The following is a 23,984-nucleotide window of genomic DNA, read 5'->3' on the forward strand; positions in this document are numbered from 1 at the left end:
TTATGTTGACACTTTAATGGCATTCATTTCTCAATAGTCTATTTCAAATTTCATTTTGTATTCAATCCAGGGCTTAAATAGACATGACTATAAATTTTCAGAGATGACAATATCTCTCCATAGATTACTTACCCACTACAAACCAAATCTTTACAATGGACTTATGGCAGTTACCAGCTTACCCAAATGATCATCCCTAGTTTCACTAACGCAAGGACCTGTACGTAAATGTTTTCTGACAGTACAATATGACATACAAATAACCTACAAAGTATTCTTCCCCAAAATGTTTAATCTAGACCTAAGAAAGCCTCTGGACTTACATTCCCTTGTACAGAAAATACAACCAAGAACAAGGTTAAATGACACTATAAAGAAAGAAATCAAAACACGTAGCCGACAACATTTCTGACCTACTCAAATCAATGTATTTTGTTTTAAATGAGGAGAAATGTTCTAGACCAGTGGCTCTCTAACTCTGGTTGGTATCACAGTCACAAAACCTGGAGAAATAATAAAAAACAGAGGCCCAGGCTTATAAGCTAGGGCTACACTTCTCTAGGTTTACTAAGTTCCACAGGTGATTCTGATACCCACCATAATTTGAGAGCATACCTTCATGGGGTTTCCATGCTACAATACACTAAAGAGAGATAACCAAATGCAATGCAGAATCTGCAATGGATTCTCCTTAGAAAATGAATAGCTGTAAAAGATGGTTTGCCAGTCAATGAAGAAATCTGAAGATGGAATGATATTATAGAATTATGAATATTTTCCTTAAGGGTAATTATGGTACTATGGTTATATGATATTGTCTTTATGTTTGGGTAACACACATGCTGATGTAACAAGTGGTAAAGTGTCATGATGTCTAAAACTTATTCTCAGTGGTCTAAAACTTATTCTCAATGGTACAACAAATATACAAAAAATAAATGTGGCAAATTGTTAACAATTTTGAATCTAGGTGGGGGGATATGGGTGTATATTTTACTATTCTTTCCAAACCCGCAACAATTATCAACTAGGTTCACCATATTTTATGGGCAGGATTTATGGTATCCCCAATTACACTAGTAACATCAAAAAACACTGGTCACAGATCACCATAATACATATTAACAATAAAAAAAGTTTGAAATATTATGAAAACTACCAAAGTGTGACACAAAGACATGAAATGTGCACATGCTGTTTGGAAAATGGTGCTGATAGACTTGTTCACTGCAAGGTTGCTGCAGACCTTCAATGTACATAAAATCCAGTAACTGCAATGCACAACTAAGCAAGTATGCCTGTATCCAGTAAAATATTTCATGGGCAGTAAACTGTGAACATGGCAGCTACTCTACATTCCTCACATCAATAACTTTCTCACCAAAATTACCTCCTTTGAACTCTTAAGTCATTTAGTGTGGCTATAAAACATCCCACATTCCTTACACTCAAAGGAGTTCTCAGCAGTTTGAATACTCTGATGTTGAGCAAATCCCAGGCCACAGTGAAAGTTCATCACACATTCTTTTATGTTCACAGGATTTCTCATCAATATGAATTCTCTGGTGTTGGGCAAATTTTTCATACACAGTGAAGGCTTATCTATACTTCTTATATTCATTAAAATTCTATTATGAATTTTTTGATGTTGAGTAAGCAGATCATTCACAGTAAGGGTTTGCTCACATTCTTTACATTCATAGGGTTTCATGCCAGTATGAATTCTGTGATGTGCAGAAAGGACTGAACTAAGTCTAAGGGTCTTCCCACATCCTTTGCATTCACAGGGTCGCTCACCAGTATGAATTTTAACATGTTGAACAAGGCTTGAGCTACAAGTAAAGGTCTTTCCACATTCTTTACATTCATATGGTTCATACTAGTATGAATTCTTTGATGTGCAGTAAAGACTAAGCTAAATCCAAAAGTTTTCCACATTCTTTACACTCACAGGGTTTCTCAGCAGTATGGATTCTCAGATGTACAGTAAGTTCATAATTACTGCTAAAGGCCTTTTCACATTCATTACATTCATAGAGTTTCTCATCAGTATGAATTTTAATATGTTTCATAGGTTTGAACTATGACTAAAGGCTTTCCCACATTCTTCACATTGATATGGTTTCTTACCAGTATGAATTCTCTGATGTACTCTAAGGTTTCTACCACTGGTAATGCATTTTCCACATCCTTGACATTCATAAGGGTTCTCACGAATATGAAATCTATGATGTCCACGAAATTGGTAATTATATTGAAAGGCCTTCCCACATTCCTTACATTCAAAGGTTTTCACCCAAGTATGAATTTTCTGATGTTCAATAAGTTGCTACTGATGTCTGAAGGCTGTCCCACATTTCTTACATTCAAAGGGTTTCTCACCTGTACAAGTTTTTGATGCAGAGAAAGTTGTAGGTGAAGTCTAAAAGCCTTCCCACACTCCTTACATTCATAGGGTTTCTCACCATTATAAACACTCCGAGGTTGAACAAGGTTTGAGCCATGATTAAAGGCCTTCCCACACTCCTTACATTTAAATGGCTTCTCACCATTATGAATGATCTGATGTCCAGCAAGCTGTGTCAGAAGACTAAAGGCCTTTCCACATTCTTTACATTCAAAGGGTTTCTCACCAGTATGAATTTGGTAATGTTCAATAAGCTGGTAATGATATCTAAAGGTCTTCCTACACTCCTTACATACAAAGGGTTTCTCACTGGAATGAATTTTCTGATGCTGAATAAGGTTTGAACCACGATTAAAGACTTTCCCACACTCCTTACATTCATATGGTTTTACACCAGCATGAATACTCTGATGTTGAACAAGGTTCGAGACACGATTAAAGGACTTCCCACATTCTTTACATTCAAATGGCTTCTCACCTGTGTGAATGTTCTTATGGCGATTAAGCTGGGTGTGAAGACTGAAGGCCTTGCCACATTCCTTACATTCAAAGGGCTTCTCACCAGTATGAAATTTCTGATGTCGAATAAGGTGCATATGAAGTCGAAAGGCTTTCCCACATTCCTTACATTCAAAGGGTTTCTTTCCAGTATGAATACTTCGATGTTGATTAAGATTTGAACCACGACGGAAGAATTTCCCACATTCCTTACATTCAAAGGGTTTCTCACCTGTATGAGTTTTCTCATGCTGAGAAAGTTGTAGGTGAAGCCTAAAAGTCTTCCCACACTCCTTACATTCATAGGGCTTCTCACCAGTATGAATACTCTGATGTTGAACAAGATTCGAGCCACGATTGAAGGCCTTCCCACAGTCTTTACATTCAAATGGTTTCTCACCACTATGAATGTTCTTATGTCGAGCAAGCTGTGTCAGAAGACTAAAGGCCTTCCCACATTCTTTACATTCAAAGGGCTTCCCACCAGTATGAATTTGGCAATGTTGAATAAGTTGGTAATGATATCTAAAGGCCATCTCACATTCCCTACATACAAAGGGTTTCTCATTGGAATGAATTTTTTGATGCTGAATAAGATTTGCACCACGATTAAAGCCTTTCCCACACTCCTTACATTGATATGGTTTTACACCAGCATGAATACTCTGATGTTGAATAAGGTTTGAACTACAATTAAAGGACTTCCCACATTCTTTACATTCAAATGGTTTTTCACCTGTGTGAATGTTCTTATGGCGATTAAGCTGATTGAGAAGACTAAAAGCCTTCCCGCATTCCCTACATTCAAAGGGCTTCTCACCAATATGAATCTTCTGATGTCGAACAAGCTTTGTCAGAAGAGTAAAGGCCTTTCTGCATTCTTTACATTCAAAGGGTTTCTCGCCAGTATGAATTCGGCAATGTTCAATAAGTTGGTAATGATATCGAAAGGTCATCCCACATTCCCTACATACAAAGGGTTTCTCATTGGAATGAATTTTTTGATGCTGAATAAGATTTGAACCACGATTAAAGGCTTTCCCACACTCCTTACATTGATGTGGTTTTACACCAGCATGAATACTTTGATGCTGAGTAAGGTTTGAGCTACGATTAAAGGACTTCCCACATTCCTTACATTCAAACAGTTTCTCACCTGTGTGAATGTTCTTATGGCGATTAAGCTGGGTGGAAAGGCTAAAGGCTTTTCCACATTCCTTACATTCAAAAGGTTTCTCACCAGTATGAAATTTCTGATGTCGAGTAAGTTGTATGTGAAGTTGAAAGGCTTTCCCACATTCTTTGCATTTGTAGGTTTTCTCTCCAGTATGAATACTCTGATGCTGAATAAGATTTGAACCACGACTAAAGTGTTTCCCACATTCCTTACATTCATAGGGTTTATGTGTATTATAAATAAGAGAAGCATAAGTAGGCATTTCTTCATAGCTGATGATCTTCTGATTGATATATCCTTCTTGATGTCCCTGTAGTCCCTCAAATCTACTTCTATATTCTGAGTAGTTTCTAAAATAAAAGGCCTCAAGGCCAAGTGTTTTACTTATTTGCTTTATAACACGTTTGGGTAAATTTATTTCAAAAATATCATTTTCTGGAGATATTTTTTCAGGTCCATGTTTTGACTCCAAATCTGAAAGAAATGAAGAAGGCAAACATATTTTATTTTCCTATAACACACATGCATACAAAATCCATTAAACAAATGGCCAAAGTATAAAATATAATACTTTCAGGGAAGGGATCTGAAAAAGAAAAAGGGTGCCAATAATGAAGAAAGTTTATGTAAGATGGTGGTATACATAAGGGAACAGGTTAACTTTGTCAAATTTAAGTGTGAATCAAAACCATTTGGTGAACTTAATAAAGATATTGATATTCAAGCAACTCAGATGTACAGAATCAGAATTTTTAGTGAAAAAAACTGTTTTTTGTTTGTTTGTTTTTTGGGATGAAGTTTCACTCTTATCTCCCAGGCTGCAGTGCAATGGCACAATCTTGGCTCGCTGCAACCTCCACCTCCTGGGTTCAAGTGATTCTCTTGCCTCAGCCTCCAGAGTAGCTGGGATTATAAGTGTGCCACCACACCTGGCTAATTTTTGTATTTTTAGTAGAGATGGGGTTTCGCAATGTTGGCCAGGCTGGTCTGGAACGCCTAACATCAGGTGGGTGGCCTCCCAAAGTGCTGGGATTATAGGTGTGAGCCATTGAGCCCAGCCAGTATTATTATTATTATTTTTTTTAAGAGACAGGGTCTCTGTCTGTTGCACAGGCTATAGTGCAATGGCATGATCATAGCTCACTGCTATGGGACTATACTAAACTAAAAAGCTTCTGCACAGCAAAGGAAACTATATACAGAGTGAATAGACAAACGAGAGAAATCATCTCCAAGCTATTTCTCTGACAAAGGACTAATATATAGAATATACAAGAAAATGAAATAACAGCAAAAAAAAACCTCCAATTAAAAAAGTGGGCAAATTATATGAATAGACATTACTCAAAAGAAGACATACAAACAGCCAAGAGAATATGATAAAATGCTTAACACCACTATTCATCAGGGAGAAATGCAAATCAATACCACAATGAAATATCATCTTACCCCAGTCAGAATGGCTACAATTTAAAAGACAAAAAATAACATACCTGAGAGGATGAGGGAAAAAGGGAACTCTTATATACTGTTGGTGGGATATAAATTAGTACAATCACTATGGAAAACAGCATGCAGATCTCTCAAAAAACTAAAAATAGAACTACCATATGATCCAACAATCCCACTACTGGGTATTGATCCATAGGAAGAGAAATCAGTATATCAAAATGATACCTGCACTTGTATGATTGTAGCATTATTCACAATACCAAAGGTATGGAATCAACCTAAGTGTCGCCCAACAGACAAACAGATAAAGAAAATGTGATATATACACAATGGAATACTATTCAGACTTTTAAAAAATGAAATCATGTCATTTGCAGCAACATGGAGGGAATCGGAGGTCAGAAAGACAATATCAGACCAGGTGCAGTGGCTCACGCCTGTAATCCCAGCAATTTGGGAGGCCGAGATGGGTGGATCACCTGAGGTCAGGAGTTTGAGACCAGCCTGGCCAACGTGGTGAAACCCTGTCTCTATTAAAAATACAAAAATTAGCCAGGCATGCTGGCAGGTGCCTGTAATCCCAGTTACTCAGGAGGCTGAGGCAGGAGAATTGCTTGAACCCGGGAGGCAGAGGTTGCAGTGGGCCAAGATTGCACCACTGCATTCCAGCCTGGGCGACAAGAGCGAGGCTCTGTCTCAAAAAAAAAAAAAAGAAAGAAAGACAAATATCATATGTTCTCATTCATATCTGGAGGCTGAAAAAAGATCTCACAGAGGTAGAGAACAGAATGATAGAAACCAGAGGTTGGGAAGGGTGTGTGGTGAGGGGTGGGGGATGAAGAGGAGTTGGTTAATGTTACAAACATATAGGTAAATAGAAGGAATGACTTCTAATGTTCATTAGCAGAGTAGAGTGACTCTAATTAACAATAATGTATTGTATATTTCAAAATAGCTAGAAGAAGACTTGAAATGTTCCTATCACAAAAAAATGATAAACACTCCTCTGGTGGATTTGATGGATACCTCAAATACCCTGACACTTGCTCATGACACATTCTATACCTATAACAAAACATAATGTGTATCCCATAAATATGTACAAATATTGGGTATCAATTAAAAATGAATAAATAACTCTTGAAGAACTTCCTACAATCCTCACAATGATAGTCAAAAACCCTGTATGATACGACTCCGGCCTAACTCTCAGACCTCTCTTCCTGCTGTTCCATCACTTACTCCACCTTCGTGTTACCTGCTCAGTCTGACTAGAATACTCTCACCTGGACACACAACTTGAACCCTTACTTCCCATCTCTATGCAAGCATGCCCACTTCAACACAGGCACCCTGAGCACCCAAGTTCTGCCATTTCACTCCATCACTCCTATTTCCTTGTCCTAATAGTACAATTCTCTGGCATTCCTTATATATTCATTTGCTTACTTGTTTGAGGCATGTCTCACAAACTGCTGGTAAAGTCCATGACAGCAGTGACTTTCTGTCTTGTTCATTACCTGTACATTACAGTACTGACAGAGCCAAGCACATGCCTTCTAGGAATGTACACTCAATACATAATTACTGAATATGAACACATTTCTTAGTGAAAACACATATAGAAATCTAAATGCAATAGCAGAGTTGGAAAGTAGCTGGATCCAAAATACGTGTTAAAAGTTTACACTGGGGACCAGGAGAGTGTACACTGGGGGCCAGAAGCATTGGCTCATGCCTGTAATATCAGCTACTTGGGAGGTTGAGGCAGGAAGACTACTTGAGGCCTAGAGTTCAAGATCAGCCAGGGCAACATAGCAAGATGCTGTCTCTTAAAAAATAATTTTAAAAACTGTTTAAAGTTTACGCTGGGAAAGAAAGAGGAAACTCACTCCATTAAAAGAGGAAGAAAACACCAGAAATTAGGTGATTAGTAAATGATGAAGTTCCTTGGGGATAGCTCCTATAGTGATCTTATTTCCTTGCCAGGTCTTGGGCATTTTTATCCAACGGGGGGACCTTGGGTCATTGAAGAAAGTTTTCCAAACCACATCTCAGGGATGTGACTCCTGTCTGAGCACATGGGCTGTCCGGGACAATGATGGCTTCCCCCTGCCTGCTTTGCTCTCACTTACCTGGATACCATCTGCTTCTTTCTTTCCTTACAACAATCCAGGGCTCTTTCTCTTGCTCTAGTAACGTAATCACATCTGGCTTAGAAATGGAACTTCCTGCTTAAAAGAAATAACACATGTAGAATTTTTTTTAATATAAACATTTTTTTGAAACTCTGAGACCTAGTTAAACTTATAATAAATTACAAGCCTAAACAATATTGAGAAGAGACTCCAGATAAGAGAGGATTGAGGCCGGACGCGGTGGCTCAAGCCTGTAATCCCAGCACTTTGGGAGGCCGAGACGGGCGAATCACGAGGTCAGGAGATCGAGACCATCCTGGCTGACACGGTGAAACCCTGTCTCTACTAAAAAATACAAAAAACTAGCCGGGCGAGGTGGCGGCGCCTGTAGTCCCAGCTACTCGGGAGACTGAGGCAGGAGAATGGCGAGAACCCGGGAGGCGGAGCTTGCAGTGAGCTGAGATCCGGCCACTGCACTTCAGCCTGGGCGGCAGAGCGAGACTCCGTCTCAAAAAAAAAAAAAAAAAAAAAAAAAGAGGATTGAGTAAGGGATCGACTATGTTTGGAAAAAAAAAAAGGGCCGGACGTGGCGGCTCACACCTGTAATCCCAGCACTTTGGGAGGCCGGGGCGGGTGGATCACAAGGTCAGGAGATCGAGACCATCCTGGCTAACACCAAATGAAACCCCGTCTCTACTAAAAATACAAAAAATTAGCTGGGCGTAGTGGTGGGCGCCTGTGGTCCCAGCTACTCGGGAGGCTGAGGCAGAAGAATGGCGTGAACCCAGGAGGCGGAGCTTGCAGGGAGCCAAGATCGTGCCACTGCACTCCAGCCTGGGCAAGAGAGCAAGACTCCATCTCAAAAAAAAAAAAAAAAAAAAAAAAAGGACTTTCATTTAAACTAATAGAAACTTATCCTTCAAGAGGAGGTATAATTTAGTGGTTGACAGCAGGAACCTTCAAGCCAGATTACCTGGTTGAAATCCTGTCTCTGCCATCCACTAGTACTGTGACATTAAGCAAGTCACTTGAACTCTCTGTCCTTCAGTTTTCCCAACTCTAAAACAGGAATGATAATAATACCTGTTTTATAGGATTGATACTAATATTAAATAAGATAATATATGTAAAATACTTCTAACATTCACTGATATGTAGTAGCACAAAGTTAACAATTATTATGCTTATTGTCATTATTTATTTTGCATCCTTAGACACTTACAGCTCATTTTAAGAATTTTCACCCCACAGAAAAGCATACATTTCATGGCCTGAAACTTTCAACTACAAAACAAGTAACAGAATGTTTGTTGACGGAAATGGAATACATTGACTTTAGTGCTAAATGAATTCTGTGAACCCAATATGTAAATTGTTGAGGCTTTTGTTTTGTTTTGTTTTTTGAGACAGTGTCTTGCTCTGTTGCCCAGGCTAAAGTACAGTGGCATGACCACGGCTCTCTGCAGCCTTGACCTCCCAGGCTCAAGCAATCATAGAGGCTCTTTTGATAGAAAAACTCAACACACTCTTCTCCTTATAGGTGGGCCAGAAAAACAAAAACAAACAAGAAAATCTACAGTAATTCTGAGGTCAAACATAATATGAAACCCGGTTATTGAACAATATCATTCAACGAATATACAAGATTTCAAATTCAGCCCCATGGTCATGAAGCGAGAGAGGGGATTACAGAGACGACCAGCATCATGGAGGAGGCCACTGTGGAGTAGGCAAGATGCAGGGGCTCCAGGGAGGTGCCTATTTTCAACCCAACAAATCTCAATCCATTCCTTTGGGAATAAGAAGAAGGAATCCAACTACCTCTTAAAACACAGCCCTAAAATTCATGGTGAAGAAAGCTGATATTCCAGAGAACAGATGCTAAATTAACTGGGGCAGATGACCTTACCCAGTGAGATCAGGTGGCTGTAGTTCTCCAACATCACGTCCCTGTACAAGGTCCTCTGATCAGGCTGCAGGCACTCCCACTCCTCCTGAGAGAAGTCAATGGCCACATCCCTGAATGTCACTGATCCCTGAAACCACAAACACATGTATTATGGTGAAATTGAAGAAAATTGTTTCGAGACGAAAGGAGAGGAAGTGAAGGATTAAACTGCAATAAAGGAGCAATATGGAAAATTGCGGAGTGCCTACACATTCTTCAAGAATCCTGCTGCTGGCCTGGCATGGTGGCTCAGGCCTGCTATACCAGCACTTTGGGAGACCAAGATGGAAGGACCGCTTGAGCCCAGGAGTTTGCAAACAGCCTGGGCAACATAACAAGATGCACTCCCCGCAAAAAAAAAAAAAAAAAAAAAAGAAAGAAAGAAATAACTGTCGTGGTGGCATGTGCGTGTAGTCCCAGCTACTTGGGAAGCTGAAGTGGAAGTATCGCTTGAACCTGGGAGTTCAATGCTGCAGTGAAGTGTGATGGCATTACTGCAGTCCAGCCTGAGCTACTGAGTGAGACCCTGTCTCAAAAAAAAAAAAAAAGTAGTTGCATACAACTGAGGAATGCCCTTAATCCTCAAGCTCATTGTGGTATCCGATGATAGCAAAAGGATTTTTTCTTGTCAATGACAACTGATTTTTATAAGCTGCCTGAAATTCAAAATAACTAACATATTAGATTTAGTCATTGTTTTCTATTTATACATTTAAGATGGTCAGAGTCTCTAAGCTTTTCCCCAATTCAGAGAATCTGTAATCACCTACCACTCATGCTCTGAATAATCTCCGTTACTGCCCACTGTCCTCACTGATCACTTTCTTTTTTTTTTTTTTTTTTTTTTTTGAGACGGAGTCTCGCTCTGTCGCCCAGGCTGGAGTGCAGTGGCGCGATCTCGGCTCACTGCAAGCTCCGCCTCCCGGGTTCCCGCCATTCTCCTGCCTCAGCCTCCTGAGTAGCTGGGACTACAGGCGCCCGCCACCGCGCCCGGCTAATTTTTTGTATTTTTAGTAGAGACGGGGTTTCACTGTGGTCTCGATCTCCTGACCTTGTGATCCGCCCGCCTCGGCCTCCCAAAGTGCTGGGATTACAGGCTTGAGCCACCGCGCCCGGCCACTGATCACTTTCTTAAAAGCCTCATAAAGCAGATCACCTTGTCACACTTGCAGACTGAGGCCACTCGCTACGGAATCCGACCTTAGCTACCTGGAAAGCTCCAGTCTGTGGAGAAGTTTCAAGGTGTTCCCAAGTGTGGTCAAATGCAACAATCATCTGTAACTTATCAAACGCACAAGACCGTGTGTCCCTGTGGGGACCGACTCCTCCACTGTTCCAACATTCTTTCTGACCAAGGACTGAGCTCAGAGCACAGACTGAATAACCAGCTCAAAGAAAACATCAAAGCCAGTGGGAAAACAGAGGTATCAATAGGAAGAGCGCTGACCTTTATTTTTTGGTCACCAACCTTCACTGTAATGGGACAAACTGGGGTGTAAGATCGTGGATGCTGGCCGGGCGCAGTGGCTCACACCAGTAATCCCAGCACTTTGGGAGGCCGAGGCAGGGGGATCACGAGGTCAGGAGATCGAGACCATCCTGGCCAACATGGTGAAACCCCATCTCCACTAAAAATACAAAAAATTAGCCGGGAGTGGTGGCAGGCGCCTGTAGTCCCAGCTACTCAGGAGGCTGAGGCAAGAGAATCGCTTGAACCCGGGAGGCGGATGTTGCAGTAAGCCGAGATCACGCCACTGCACTCCAGCCCGGGTGAAAGAGCAAGACTCCATCTCAAAAAAAAAAAAAAAAAAAAAAAAAAAAAAAAAAAAAAAAGGTGTTGATCCTTAGGTAAGAAGCTTCAGGTGAAATAATAAGTCACCTAACCTGAAAGTCACCGTATTTCAAGAAGAAGAGAGAACTACCAACTTACATGGACCATGTTTCTAGAATTACAAAATTGGTCAATCTTCCTCGGGCTTCTTCCCTGGAAAACAACAAGAAACAAAAGGCCATAAGTCAAGCTCTGTCCCAAAGCACTAGAGCAAATAACTATTTTATTCTCCATTCCTATTTCTCAACTACTCCTGTTAACACGCACACTTCCCCGCCTCCCACATCACTCCCTTTTCCCCTACACACACTCTCTCACAAATAAACTGGCAGTGAACAGGTGGAGTGTGGATGAAACCAAGCTCTCGCCTACATCCCAGGGAACCTGCGGCAGAAGCATGATTGCCCAGCACAGGCATTTCAGCCTTGAAGTTGCTCAAAAGACACTCTAGCAGGAGGGCTTCCAGCCAGTCCTCCAGTCTGGGGATACCTATCTTGGCTTAGGACTGGGCCTCTGATCCTGCTGTAAGCAATCCTCCTCCCCTAGCCCCACCTTTCAGAGCTGAGAAGGGATTGCGTCTCCAATCCAGAACCTCTCTGTGAACTCAGGATTGGGTGCAGTGGGGCAAGGCATGAGAACTGGAAAGGATATAGACAGAATTGCATGGGCAGTGTTCAGCATTCTGAGCTCACCAAAAGCCAGCTGGTTAAGTACAGTTCAGAATAGCCATGTAATAGAATACGAAGTAATCATTAAATGTTCTAGACATACAATTAACAGAAAAATCAGGTTACAAAGCAGGATAGACAATATGATTACATTTGTAAAATATATGTATAAATATTAAGAAAGAGACTAACAGACATCAATAGAAAAAAATTTAGACAGGTGTATGCATGCTAACAGTACTTATCTCTGTGTTGTAGCCCCAATTTTCTTCTTTTTGCTTAAGAGTACTTCATAATTGTGACTATGCCCAGGCATTAAGTTGGAATATATAATTATATTCTCTCACATACACACATATATATATACACACACATACACATGTGTATGTATCTGTATATGTACATATTTAAATGTACATACACATTTTTTTTTCCTGTGAGGAAATTGTTCTCCAAATTAGATGAAAGACACCTTTTATTTAGACATCTTCCTTTCAACTTGGGGACAAAAAAAGGAAACTCTACTGAGCTCTTGTTTTTATGTAATAAGTTTGCATCCATTATTTCCCAATTCTTGACCAACACTAAGATGTCTATGTTTTTCTATGTATGTTAGCACAATTTCTAAAACAAAAAATTGCCTACAAGTCCCCAATCAATGTCTTGTATGCATTAATGATGGTCATATTTCTACATCCGAATTCAAAAATAAAAATAAAACGGAGTTATCAGAGAGTACTTTTAATCATAAAAAACAAAAAACTGAGCCTGTCATGAGGATCAACAGAAAATATTAATGTGACTATAACAAACAACATCAGCTAGTTCTGACATCCTTTAGCTGTATCTCACCAATATAATTAGACATTTTCATTATCAAGACTCTTCTCTGAATGAACACAATGCAGATACGTGGCATCTGGCAACTACATGAGAAAATCTGTGGAATATACATCATCATGCTTGGGTTCCCTTCTTCACCAAATAACTCATTAAAATACCACTTTGCATATAATTCCTACAGAATGCCTTACAAAAACCCTATCTTAGTATATGGGATTCATATACATGTAACATTTTCGTGAGCATTATTGTTCATAGCATGAATACTGCTTAATGGCATATCAAATATTTCTTTCCATAATTCTTTATAGACATCATTTTATTAGCTGCATAATACTCTATCACTTGAGTCTAGTATAATTTGCTTAGTGATTTCCATATTACAGGACACTTAGTTTACATGAGATCATTTACAGTGTCATTCCAGGTATCACAGTCTTTTGATTCTAGACTAAGGTTTTTCACCCTAGGCACTACTGACATATTGTGGTGTATAATCCTTTGTTGGGGCTGTGGGGAAGGTTATCCTATGCATGGTACAATGTTCAGCAGCATCCCTGACCTCTGTCCACTAAATCTAAGTAGCACCTCCCCCACAGTATGACAACCAAAAGTTCTTTTTTTTTTTTTTTTTTTTTGAGAGGGAGTCTTGCTCTGTCGCCCAGGCTGGAGTGCAGTGGCCGGATCTCAGCTCACAGCAAGCTCCGCCTCCCGGGTTCACACCATTCTCCCGCCTCAGCCTCCCGAGTAGCTGGGACTACAGGCGCCCGCCACCTCGCCCGGCTAGTTTTTTGTATTTTTTAGTAGAGACGGGGTTTCACCATGTTAGCCAGGATGGTCTCGATCTCCTGACCTCGTGATCCACCCGTCTCGGCCTCCCAAAGTGCTGGGATTACAGGCTTGAGCCACCGCGCCCGGCCCAAAAGTTCTTAAACATCATCCCTGCTGAGAATCAATGTTCCATCTAGATCAATGGATCCAAGCCTCATGGGTCACATACAGTTTTGATAGTCTTGATATGATATACTATTTCTCCCTCTACATTGATACATTTCCATAGTACTTCAATATATTATTTCAAGAGCTTTGTGGTCCCCAAGAGCGTAAGTGGAGTTACAGGAACTCAGGTTAAGAATTTCAGTCCTACATTCTTTACAGAAATAGAAAAAAAAAAATCCTAAAATTTGTATAGGACCACAAAAGACCCCAAATAGTCAAAGCAGTCTGGAGCAAAAAGAACAAAGTGGAGGCATCAAACTACCTGACTTCAATATATACTACAAAGCTACAGTAACCAAAACAGCCTGGTACTGACATAAAAACAGACACCTAGGCAAACGGAACAGAATAGAACGCCCCAGAATAAATTCATGTGTTTACAACCAACTGATTTTTGAGACAGGTACCGAGAACATACAATAAGGAAAAGACAGTCTCTTCAATATATACTGTTGTAAAAACTGGGTAGTCATACACAGAAGAATGAAATTAGACCCTTTTCTCAAACCATTATACAAAAATCAACTCTAAATGGATTAAAGATTTAAATGTAAGATCCCAAACTATGAAACAAATAGAAAAAAAATATGGGGAAAGCTCCATGACATTGACCTGAGCAATAATTTTTTTTTTGGAAATGAGGTCAGAAGCACAGGCAACAAAAGCAAACATAGACAAATGAAATTACATCAAGCTAAAAAAGCTTCTGCACAGCAAAGTGAAGAGACTACCTACAGAATGAGAGAAAATATTTGCAATAATGTATCTGATAAGGGGTTAATATCCAAAATGTGTGAGGAACTCAACAGCAAGAAAACAACCCAATTAAAAAATGGGCAAAAGACCTGATAAACACATCTCAAAAGACGACATATAAATGGCCACAGTGTATGAAAAAATACTCAACATCACTAATCATCAGGGAAATGAAATTTAAACCTACAATAAGATATCACTTCATATGTATTGGGGTGGCTATTGAAAAGACCTAAGTTAACAAATGTTGGTGAGAACGTAGAGAAATGTGAACCACTGCACACTGTTGGTGAGAATGTAAAGTGACACAGACATTATGGAAAACGGTATGGAAGTTCTTCAAAAAAATTAGAACTAGAACTACCATATGATCCAGCAATCCACTACTGGGTATACATCCAAAGGAAATGAAATCTGTATGTCAAAGAGACATCTGCACACCCATTTTTATTGCAGCACTATTCACAATAGCCAAGATATGGAATCAACCTAAGTGTCTATCAATGAATGGATAAAGAAAATGTGGCATATATATACAATGGAAAACTAGCTATAAAAAAAGGGAAATGCTGTCATCCCCAACAACATGGATGAACCTGGCGAACATCATATTAAGTGAAGTAAGCCAGGCACAGAAAGACACATGATCTCACTCATCAGTGGAATCTAAAAAAATGTTTATATAGGCCAGATGCGGTGGCTAACACCTGTAATCCAGCACTTTCAAAAGCAGAGGCGAAGGCCGAGACAGGCGGATCACTAAGGTCCGGAGTTCGAGACCACCCTGGCCAACGTGGCGAAACCCTGTCTCTACTAAAAATACAAAAATAAGCTGAGTGTGGTGGCGCACACCTGTAGTCCCAACTACTTGGAAGTCTGGGGCAGGAGAATCACTTGAACCCAGGAGGCAGAGGTTGCAGTGAACTGAGATTGCGCCACTGCACTCCAGCCTGGGCAACAGAGTGAGACACTCTCTCAAAAAAAAAAAAGAAAAAAGTTGCTATCATAGAATTAGAGAAGAGAATGCTGTTTACAGGTTGGGGGTAATGTGGGTGAGGGAGGGAAGGAGGTGTTGGTTGGGGAAATGTTGGTCAAAGGATATAAAATTTCAGGAAGATAAGAGAAATAAGTTCAAGAAATCTATTACACAACAGCATATCTACAATTAATAACTATTCTGTAGTCTTGAAAAATTCTAAGAGAGTGGCTATTAAGTATTCTCACCACAAAAATGATAACTATGTGAGCTAATGCATTGCTAATTAGCTAGATTTAATCATTCCACAATGTACATATACTATAAAACATCATGTTGCACACGATAAATACATACAATTTTATCTGTGAATTTAAAAAGAATTTCTGTCCTAGATCATTTGAGCAACTCATTTTCTTACTATGCAAGCAGCAATCACAATGAATTACACATTCCCAATGCTCCTGTCCTATAGACAGTCAAGGGAAATGACCTAAAATGGCCACACAAAAACAAAACTTAAAACATTAAACATTATTATTATATGCCTAGCACTGCTCTAAGAGGCTTTACAGTATTCATTCATTCTAATGTTCATTACAAGTCTGAGAAGACCAGAAACAGACAGAACAAACATTCCAACCCAGATACTCTGGAGCCACTCCCCTATTCTTAACCACAATAGTGTACTGCCTCTCACAGTCCACACACGCAAATAGCCCAAAACGCAAGTGGAATTGCCAAACCTCAGAGAGATCTGGCAGTAATTACAATGATAATCTCATGGACTCTCCCAAACAAATCCTGACTCTTGATACCAATTTCTGTGCAATCACTTTCCAACTCCTGAAAGCCTCACAGAGGAAATCACCCAACCATCTCCATTCTTCCCTGCTTTGAAAAGGAGACCTGTAAAGACAATCAGATACCCGGTGTGCGATTCCACAAACTAATCTTCTTACCAAAGCAGAGTCTAAAATAAAGCGTTAATATAAACCTCTGGAGGACTATTTTTATACCAGCTTAGAAGAGAGCGCACAGGAAGGTGTGAATGATTTGCCAAATGGTTCTGTGAATATTAAGTGTAAAAGTGGGGAGAGGGCGGGGCGGGGGCGACACGATGGGAGGGGGCAAGAATTAATTTGCATATTCTCCTGAAATTCACTAAAAATTTACAGGAACTTTTTTTTTTGACGGAGTCTCGCTCTGTCGTCGCCCAGGTTGGAGTGCAGTGGCGCGATCTCGGCTTACTGCAAGCTCTGCCTGCCGGGTTCACGCCATTCTTCTGCCTCAACCTCCTCTGCCTCAACCTTTGAGCAGCTGAGACTACAGGCGCCCACCACCACGCCAGGCTAATTTTTTTTGTTGTTGTATTTTTAGTAGTGACGGGGTTTCACCGTGTTAGCCAGGATGGTCTCGATCTCCTGACCTCGTGATCCGCCCGCCTCGGCCTCTCAAAGTGCTGGAATTACAGGCGTGAGACACGGCGCCTGGCAGGAACTTCTATACTCTGAAATCAAAAACGCATGTCTTAAACAAATACAAAGCACAAACTCACCCTTGACTTAAGTGTGCAGCAATAACGCTCTCATCCTCCTACCGGTCCTTCTTTTGGATAATGGTACGACTGGGAAAGGATACGGCAAGCGTGAGACTCTAGGCTTTTCTTGGAGCGCAGACTAAGTTTGAAAGCACCCTCCATGGCCACAACTGCCCTCACTTCGTACGAAATGAGAAGGAAATAAAAGGAAGAATCGGTCCGAATTCGAAGCTGGTTCCTGGAGACAGATATCTGAAGGGATGCTGGGTTCTCAACATGTAGCTGCCCTCCTGGGGGACTCTCAAGAGACACTTCCAGCTCTCAAATACCCACCCCGAGCCCAGATCTGCGCCTTCTTATGCAAAGCTTCATTCTCGGCTCAATATCTGACCTCCCTACTGGGGCAATTCCTCTGCTGCAGCCTCCGCAGCTTTGAAGGGGAAAGACGGAGGAAGCAGCAGGAGCCTAGTACCACTGCACAGTGACACTCACACAGCCCCAGCAAAATGCACTGCGTCCACAAGCCCTCCCGGTCCTGTGCACAGGGCCTCACGCACACACTCACACAGTCCCTTCCGTCACTCAAGATCACACAATCCCCCTCGTCTGATGCCCGCGCACACGCACGCCTAGGGATCTGGCAGATTCCGTCTGCGCCCCGGGTTCCTCTGAGCGACTCGCTCTCGCCCACCCGCACTGCCGGGTCGGTCAGATTCGAGTCCCAGTCCACGAAGACCTCCCTTAGCCACCGATTTCTTCTTAGGACGTGAAGACCTTACCCAGCTAAGTCGTCAACCCCTGGAGGCCGGAAGTGGAACCGTTAATTCCGGTGCGGTGGCCTCTGGGAAATGCAGTCCTGAGCAGAAAGCGCCTCAGAAGCCTTGGGCTCTAGTCAGTTCAGGTTGATCCCAGCATACACTGGAGGCTCCTAAGAGAGCCGAGCCTAATGGATTTGTGGGAGTTCCAGACCGTGGGGTGCAGAGGTTGCGGCCCCGGGCGAGGATCCCCGTCTGAGAGAAGCGTTGCTCTTCTCGGTGAGTCAGTGTAAATTACCTTTTCTCTCCACGCAGAAGAATGCAAATAAGCAGAACTTTTAAAGAAGAATTTAAAGTAAAATTACGTCAAGATGTAGCTGCTTTGACCTCTTCGTCTCAGATCCCAGCATAGGCTTCCACTTTGTGCTGTTTGAAGGGACTTAGGATAAATTTGAAAAACTTGAACTAAAGAAATGGTTGGAGAGGCCGGGCGCGGTGGCTCACGCCTGTAATCCCAGCACTTTGGGAGGCCGAGGGGGGCAGATCACGAGGTCAGGAGTTTGAGACCATCCTGGCCAACATGATGAAACTTCGTCTCTACTAAAAATACAAAAATTACCTGGGCGTGGTGGCGGGCGCCTGTAATCCCAGCTACTCGGGGGGCTGAGGCAGGAGAATTGCTTGAACCCGAGAGGCGGAGGTTGCAGTGAGCTGAGATCACGCCACTGCACTCCAGCCTGGCGACATAGCGAGATTCCATCTCAAAAAAAAAAAAAAAAAAAAAAAAAAGGTTGGTTTTACTAGAAGAGGAAGTGTGGTTTACATGAGAGATTTCAGAATCAAATATACTTGATTCTTAAAGACAATCTTCCTGTTATCTGGAGAGATAAACGTGATTCAGGATGGCATGGAAATGGATAAAAAAGTACACAGAGAATTACTTGCCTTATCTTGAAGGATGAATAATTAACACATTTTCTTAAAATAGTCTAAACAAATGCCAAAGGGGGCTTGTTTTTTGTAGGAAGAGCTCGATTTCACTGTTGTAATCTAGCAAAATTTAACTTTCAAAATGATTTTTGTAGTTTCCTATGCTACATAAGGAGGAAACATGGAATAATAAAGAGTAAAATGTCTTTTCATTCCCGACTGTGACAGAAAACAAATAGCAAGATAACAAACTTAACTCTACCAATAATCACATTAAATGTAACTGGTTTAACACCTTAAGAAGGTTGTCGGGTTGGATGTTTTTTTAAAAGTCAGACCCAAATACGTGCTACCTACAGGTAATACTTTAAATATAAAAGCACTAATAGGTTAAGAATAAAATGATGGAAAAATATATACCATCCTAACACTAGTCAAAAGAAAGCTGGAGTGGCTATATTAAAAACAAAGTGACTTCAACAAAAAGACTGTATCAGGGATAAAGAAAGTTACGTCATAATAATGATGAAGGATACAGTTCTCCAGTGGAACGAACAAACCTAAATTATGCCCTTAATAATACAGCTTCTAAGTATGTGAGTAAAAACCTGTTAAATTAATAAAGTGACAGACAAATCCACAATTACAATCAGATATTTCAACATATCTCTCTTGGTAATTGATAGAACTAACACAGGAAAGCAACAGGGTATAGATTATCTAAACAACATATCAACCTGCTTGATCTCATTTACACTTCTGGAACACTCTTCTCAAAGACAGTAAAATTCATCTTAGGTGGACAGGGGACACTTACCAGCATATACCATATTCTGGGCCATAAAACAAGTCTCGATAAATGGGTAAATGGACTCAAGTCGTACAAAGCATGTTTTTGACAAAAATGGAATTAAATTAGAAATCAATTAACAGCTCACTATATATTGTTCAAAGTAGTAAAAATTTGAAAATGTATGAATACTATGATAATTGAAATTCTATAATGTTTGAAAGTTTCCTTTATGAATCATAATTTTCTGTTATATCCTAAAGGGTAAACAATAACATATTTGCATTAAAACAAAATAATGTTTTGTAGTAAGGAAAAAATTTTAAGCTATCTATACTGACTATACATTAAAGAGCAGAATAATTATTTTTGGTATATAGTCCAATGCTTTAATCAGTTGCTTAGCCAGTATCACCGTATTTTTAAGGACATTTTTTCAATGCAGTCTATTATTTTTAAACTTTGATAAAATTGTATGCACTCTTCAATGTTGGACTTTATGGTTAATAAACTTGAAATTATAACTACCTTCAAAAGGCACTTCTCTGAACACCATATCTTTTAAATTGAGATATATACTCTGCATATACTAAGGTAATCAGAAGTCTTAGAATATATCCAATGAAATAAAAGATATCCTCATGAGTATTGTGAATATGGAATACTAGATTGCAAATATTTTAGCAGTTGTTGTTATTTTGCCTTCACAGTACATCTCTATTTTTTTTTTTTTTTTTTTTTTGCCACTTAGTCTAGGAAGGGTACATTTATTTAAAAATTATTCCTAAAGCCAAACAAATTGGCTCAATTTATGATACCTTTGAATGTTAAGCCAAATTTAGGTGTTACAGAAATATAAACCTTCTCAATAGAATTCCATTCTAGCACAAATTGTAAATGTATCCAGTTAAAAATGGGAGCACCATCAAAAGACTACTGCCATAGCTGAAGAAATTCCTATGCAAAATTGAAGAATTTCAAAATTAAATCCTGTATATAATATGTTATTTCATTACTTCATTCAGCTTCTTCCTTAATTTGTAGAACTAAATCCCATTGTCTTCATGTTGGCAAGTTCTGACAACTGAAACTCTGTTGAATTTCTATACTGAATAGTAGTGAGGATAGATGATATCACTGTTTTGTGCCAAATCACCAGAATCTTAAACAACCAAAAGGTCAAATAACAAATAAAAAGAGAATTTAGAAAACATTTTAGATAAATACAAATAAAAACACATGTTACTAAAGTTTATGAGATGCTTACTACTCAGGGAAAAATTTATAGCTCTACATGCGTATATAAAAGAGGAAAGATGTCAAATCAATGACCTAACTCTATACATTTAGGAATTAGAATATGAAAAATAGAAAAAAAAAACCAAAGTCAGGAGACGAAAGGAAATAATAAAGATAACAGGGGGGTTAGATTAAATATAATAGAAAAATAATAGAGAAAATTTACAAAATTAAAAGTTGGTTCTTTGAAAAGATCAAAAAAGTGGCAAAACTATAGCAGGACGGCACAAGAAAAAAGAGAAAACACCAAAATTACTAAAGTCAGAGCTGAAAGTGGAGACATTACTAACCTTACAAAAATGAAAATGATCATAGAAAAAAATGATAAACAATTGTATGTCAACAAAATAACCTAAATGGAAAGGAAAAATTCCTAGAAACACACAAACTATCACTGACTCAAGAAAAAATAGAAAGTCTTAACAGGGAGTGATGTCAGCAAGATAGCAGAATGGAACTTTCCAGCACTTAGCTCTCATAGAAACATCAATTTAAGCATCTATCTATGCATGAACAAACTTTCACAGGAGCTAAAGAATCCAAGTTGCTCACTCAGAGGGGATGGGAATGAAGCAGCTAGTAGACAACTGTCTCTGAGATAGCACAAATGTTGGATTTAGCAAATATCTGAAAGCAACTATTTTAATTATGTTCAAAGAACTAAAACAAGCCATATGTAAAGAATTTAAAGAAGAGTATGGCCGGGCGCGGTGGCTCAAGCCTGTAATCCCAGCACTTTGGGAGGCCGAGGCGGGTGGATCACGAGGTCAGGAGATCGAGACTATCCTGGCTAACATGGTGAAACCCCGTCTCTACTAAAAATACAAAAAACTAGCCGGGCGTGGTGGCGGGCGCCTGTAGTCTCAGCTACTTGGGAGGCTGAGGCGGGAGAATGGCGTGAACCCGGGAGGCGGAGCTTGCAGTGAGCCGAGATCAGGCCACTGCACTCCAGCCTGGGAGACACAGCGAGACTCCGTCTCAAAAAAAAAAAAAGAAGAGTATGACAATAATGTCCTGCCAATCAGAGATTATCAATAGAGAGATGGAAATTATTACTGCAATGAAAGCACTAAGTAGAAATTCTAGAGTTGAAAAGTACAATAACTAAAATAAAAAATTCACTAGAACTCAATAGCAGATTTAGCCCGAAAAAAGAATTCATAAACTTGAAAATAGGCCAATAAAATTATGCAGTCTGAAGAACAGAAAGAAAAAAAGAAGAAATAAAAATGAAGAAAGCCAGGCATGGTGGCTCACACCTGTAATCCCAGCACTTTGGGAGGCAGAGGCGGGCAGATTACTAAGTCAGGAGTTCGAGACCAGCCTGGCCAATATGGTGAAACTCTGTCTCTACTAAAAATACAAAAATTAGCTGGGTGTGGTGGTGGGTACCTGTAGTCCCAGCTACTCAGGAGGCTGAGGCAGGAGAATTGCTTGAACCTGGGAGGCGGAGGTTGCAATGAGCTGAGATTCCACCACTGTACTCCAGCCTGGGTGACAGAGAAAGACTCCGTCTCACAAAAAAAAAAAAAAAAGAAGAACGCCTCGGAGATATGTAGTATACCAAGAAAAACACCATCATACATATGGCAGGAGGGACAGAAGGAAAGAAAAAGGAATAATGCTTGAAAAATAATGACCAAACTCTTTGCAAAGTTGATCACTCACACACACACACCCTCATATACTTAGAATACAAAATGTGAACACACTCCAAGAGAATTGCAGATAAAAACTTAAAAACTATTTGTTGCCAGTAGACAGTAGACTTTCATAATAAGAAATATTAAAGTTCTTTGGGATGAAAGGTGACACCAGATGGTAACTTGAATCCACACAAAGAAATAATGAGCAGTGATTAAAGTCATTACATAGGTAAATAAAAGATAATATACACTTTTACCCTTTTACTTTAACTGATTAAAGGTAACTGCATAAAACCATAATTTTACAATTGTTTTGTTCATAATGTATAAAGTTGTCATTTGTGTCACATTTGTATTACTATAATAGCACAAAGGAAGGGGAGGAAGGGATCTATATTGCAGCAAACTTTCTATATACTATTAGTATTATTTAATCTATTTTGATTAAAATTTTATTTCTAATTTTTTGTGGAGACAGGGCCTCACTATATTGCCCAGGCTGGTCTTGAACTCCTAGCCTCAGGCAATCCTCCCACCTCGGCCTCCCAGAGTGCTGGGATTACAAGTGTGAGCCACCATGCCTGGCCACTGTTAATACTATATTAGTAACAATATCAATTAGATTTTTTAAAGCTAAGATATATATTAGGTTTTTTTTTTTAAGCTGAAAACAAACAGATGGAAAACAAAAGGATGGAAAAAGATATAAATAGATACCATACCAATGGTGATCAGAAGAGAACAGGAATGGTTAATACCACCATCAGACAAAATAGACTTTTAAAATGTTACTAGGGAAAGAGAGAGACATTTATTTAATGTTAAAAGAGTGAGTTAGGCCAGATGCGCTGACTCACACCTGTAATCCTAGCACTTTGGGAGGCCAAGGTGGGCGGATCACCTGAGATCGGGAGTTCGAGACCAGCCTGATCAACATGGAGAAATCTTATCTCTACTAAAAATACAAAATTAGCCAGGCGTGGTGGCGCATGCCTGTAATCCCAGCTACTTGGGAGGTTGAGGTAGGAGAATCACTTGAACCTGGAAGGTGGAGGTTGCAGTTAGCCGAGATTGCACCATGGCGTTCCAGCTGGGCAAAAGAGCGAAACTCTGTCTCAAAAAAAAAAAGGGTGAGTTAATCAGAAAAATATAACTACAACGAACATATACGCTCCTAAAAACAGGAGACTGCATACATGAAACAAAAACTGACAGTACTGAAGGGAGAAAATGACATTTCAACAATACAAGTTGGATATTTCAACATTCCATTCTCAATAAATATAACAACTAGACAGAAAATCTGCAAGGACGTAGAGGGCTTAAACAAC

At 39.9% G+C, this 23,984-nt stretch overlaps 1 protein-coding gene across 19 annotated transcripts; it reads right to left on the reverse strand.

The window, feature by feature from the left end:
• LOC102124142 (uncharacterized) lies at positions 1–18,052 on the reverse strand. 19 transcript variants are annotated; one of them, XM_074023505.1, is made up of 6 exons: positions 18,013–18,052; positions 17,123–17,203; positions 11,551–11,604; positions 9,582–9,708; positions 7,670–7,765; positions 1–4,556 (listed from the first exon to the last, which is right to left on the reverse strand). In XM_074023505.1, exons 3-6 carry the CDS (start codon positions 11,557–11,559, stop codon positions 2,293–2,295), a joined length of 2,496 nt encoding a protein of 831 aa, XP_073879606.1. In that variant the 5' UTR covers positions 11,560–11,604; positions 17,123–17,203; positions 18,013–18,052; the 3' UTR covers positions 1–2,292. The 19 variants fall into 19 exon arrangements, with proteins under 19 accessions (XP_073879606.1, XP_015296888.3, XP_073879607.1 ...); XM_015441402.4 differs by having other exon boundaries at positions 7,670–7,768; XM_074023506.1 differs by having other exon boundaries at positions 17,091–17,203.
• Positions 18,053–23,984: the final 5,932 nt, after the last annotated feature.

The sequence above is a fragment of the Macaca fascicularis genome, chromosome 19 (genome assembly GCF_037993035.2).
Source record: "Macaca fascicularis isolate 582-1 chromosome 19, T2T-MFA8v1.1".
NCBI classification, from domain to species: domain Eukaryota; kingdom Metazoa; phylum Chordata; class Mammalia; order Primates; family Cercopithecidae; genus Macaca; species Macaca fascicularis.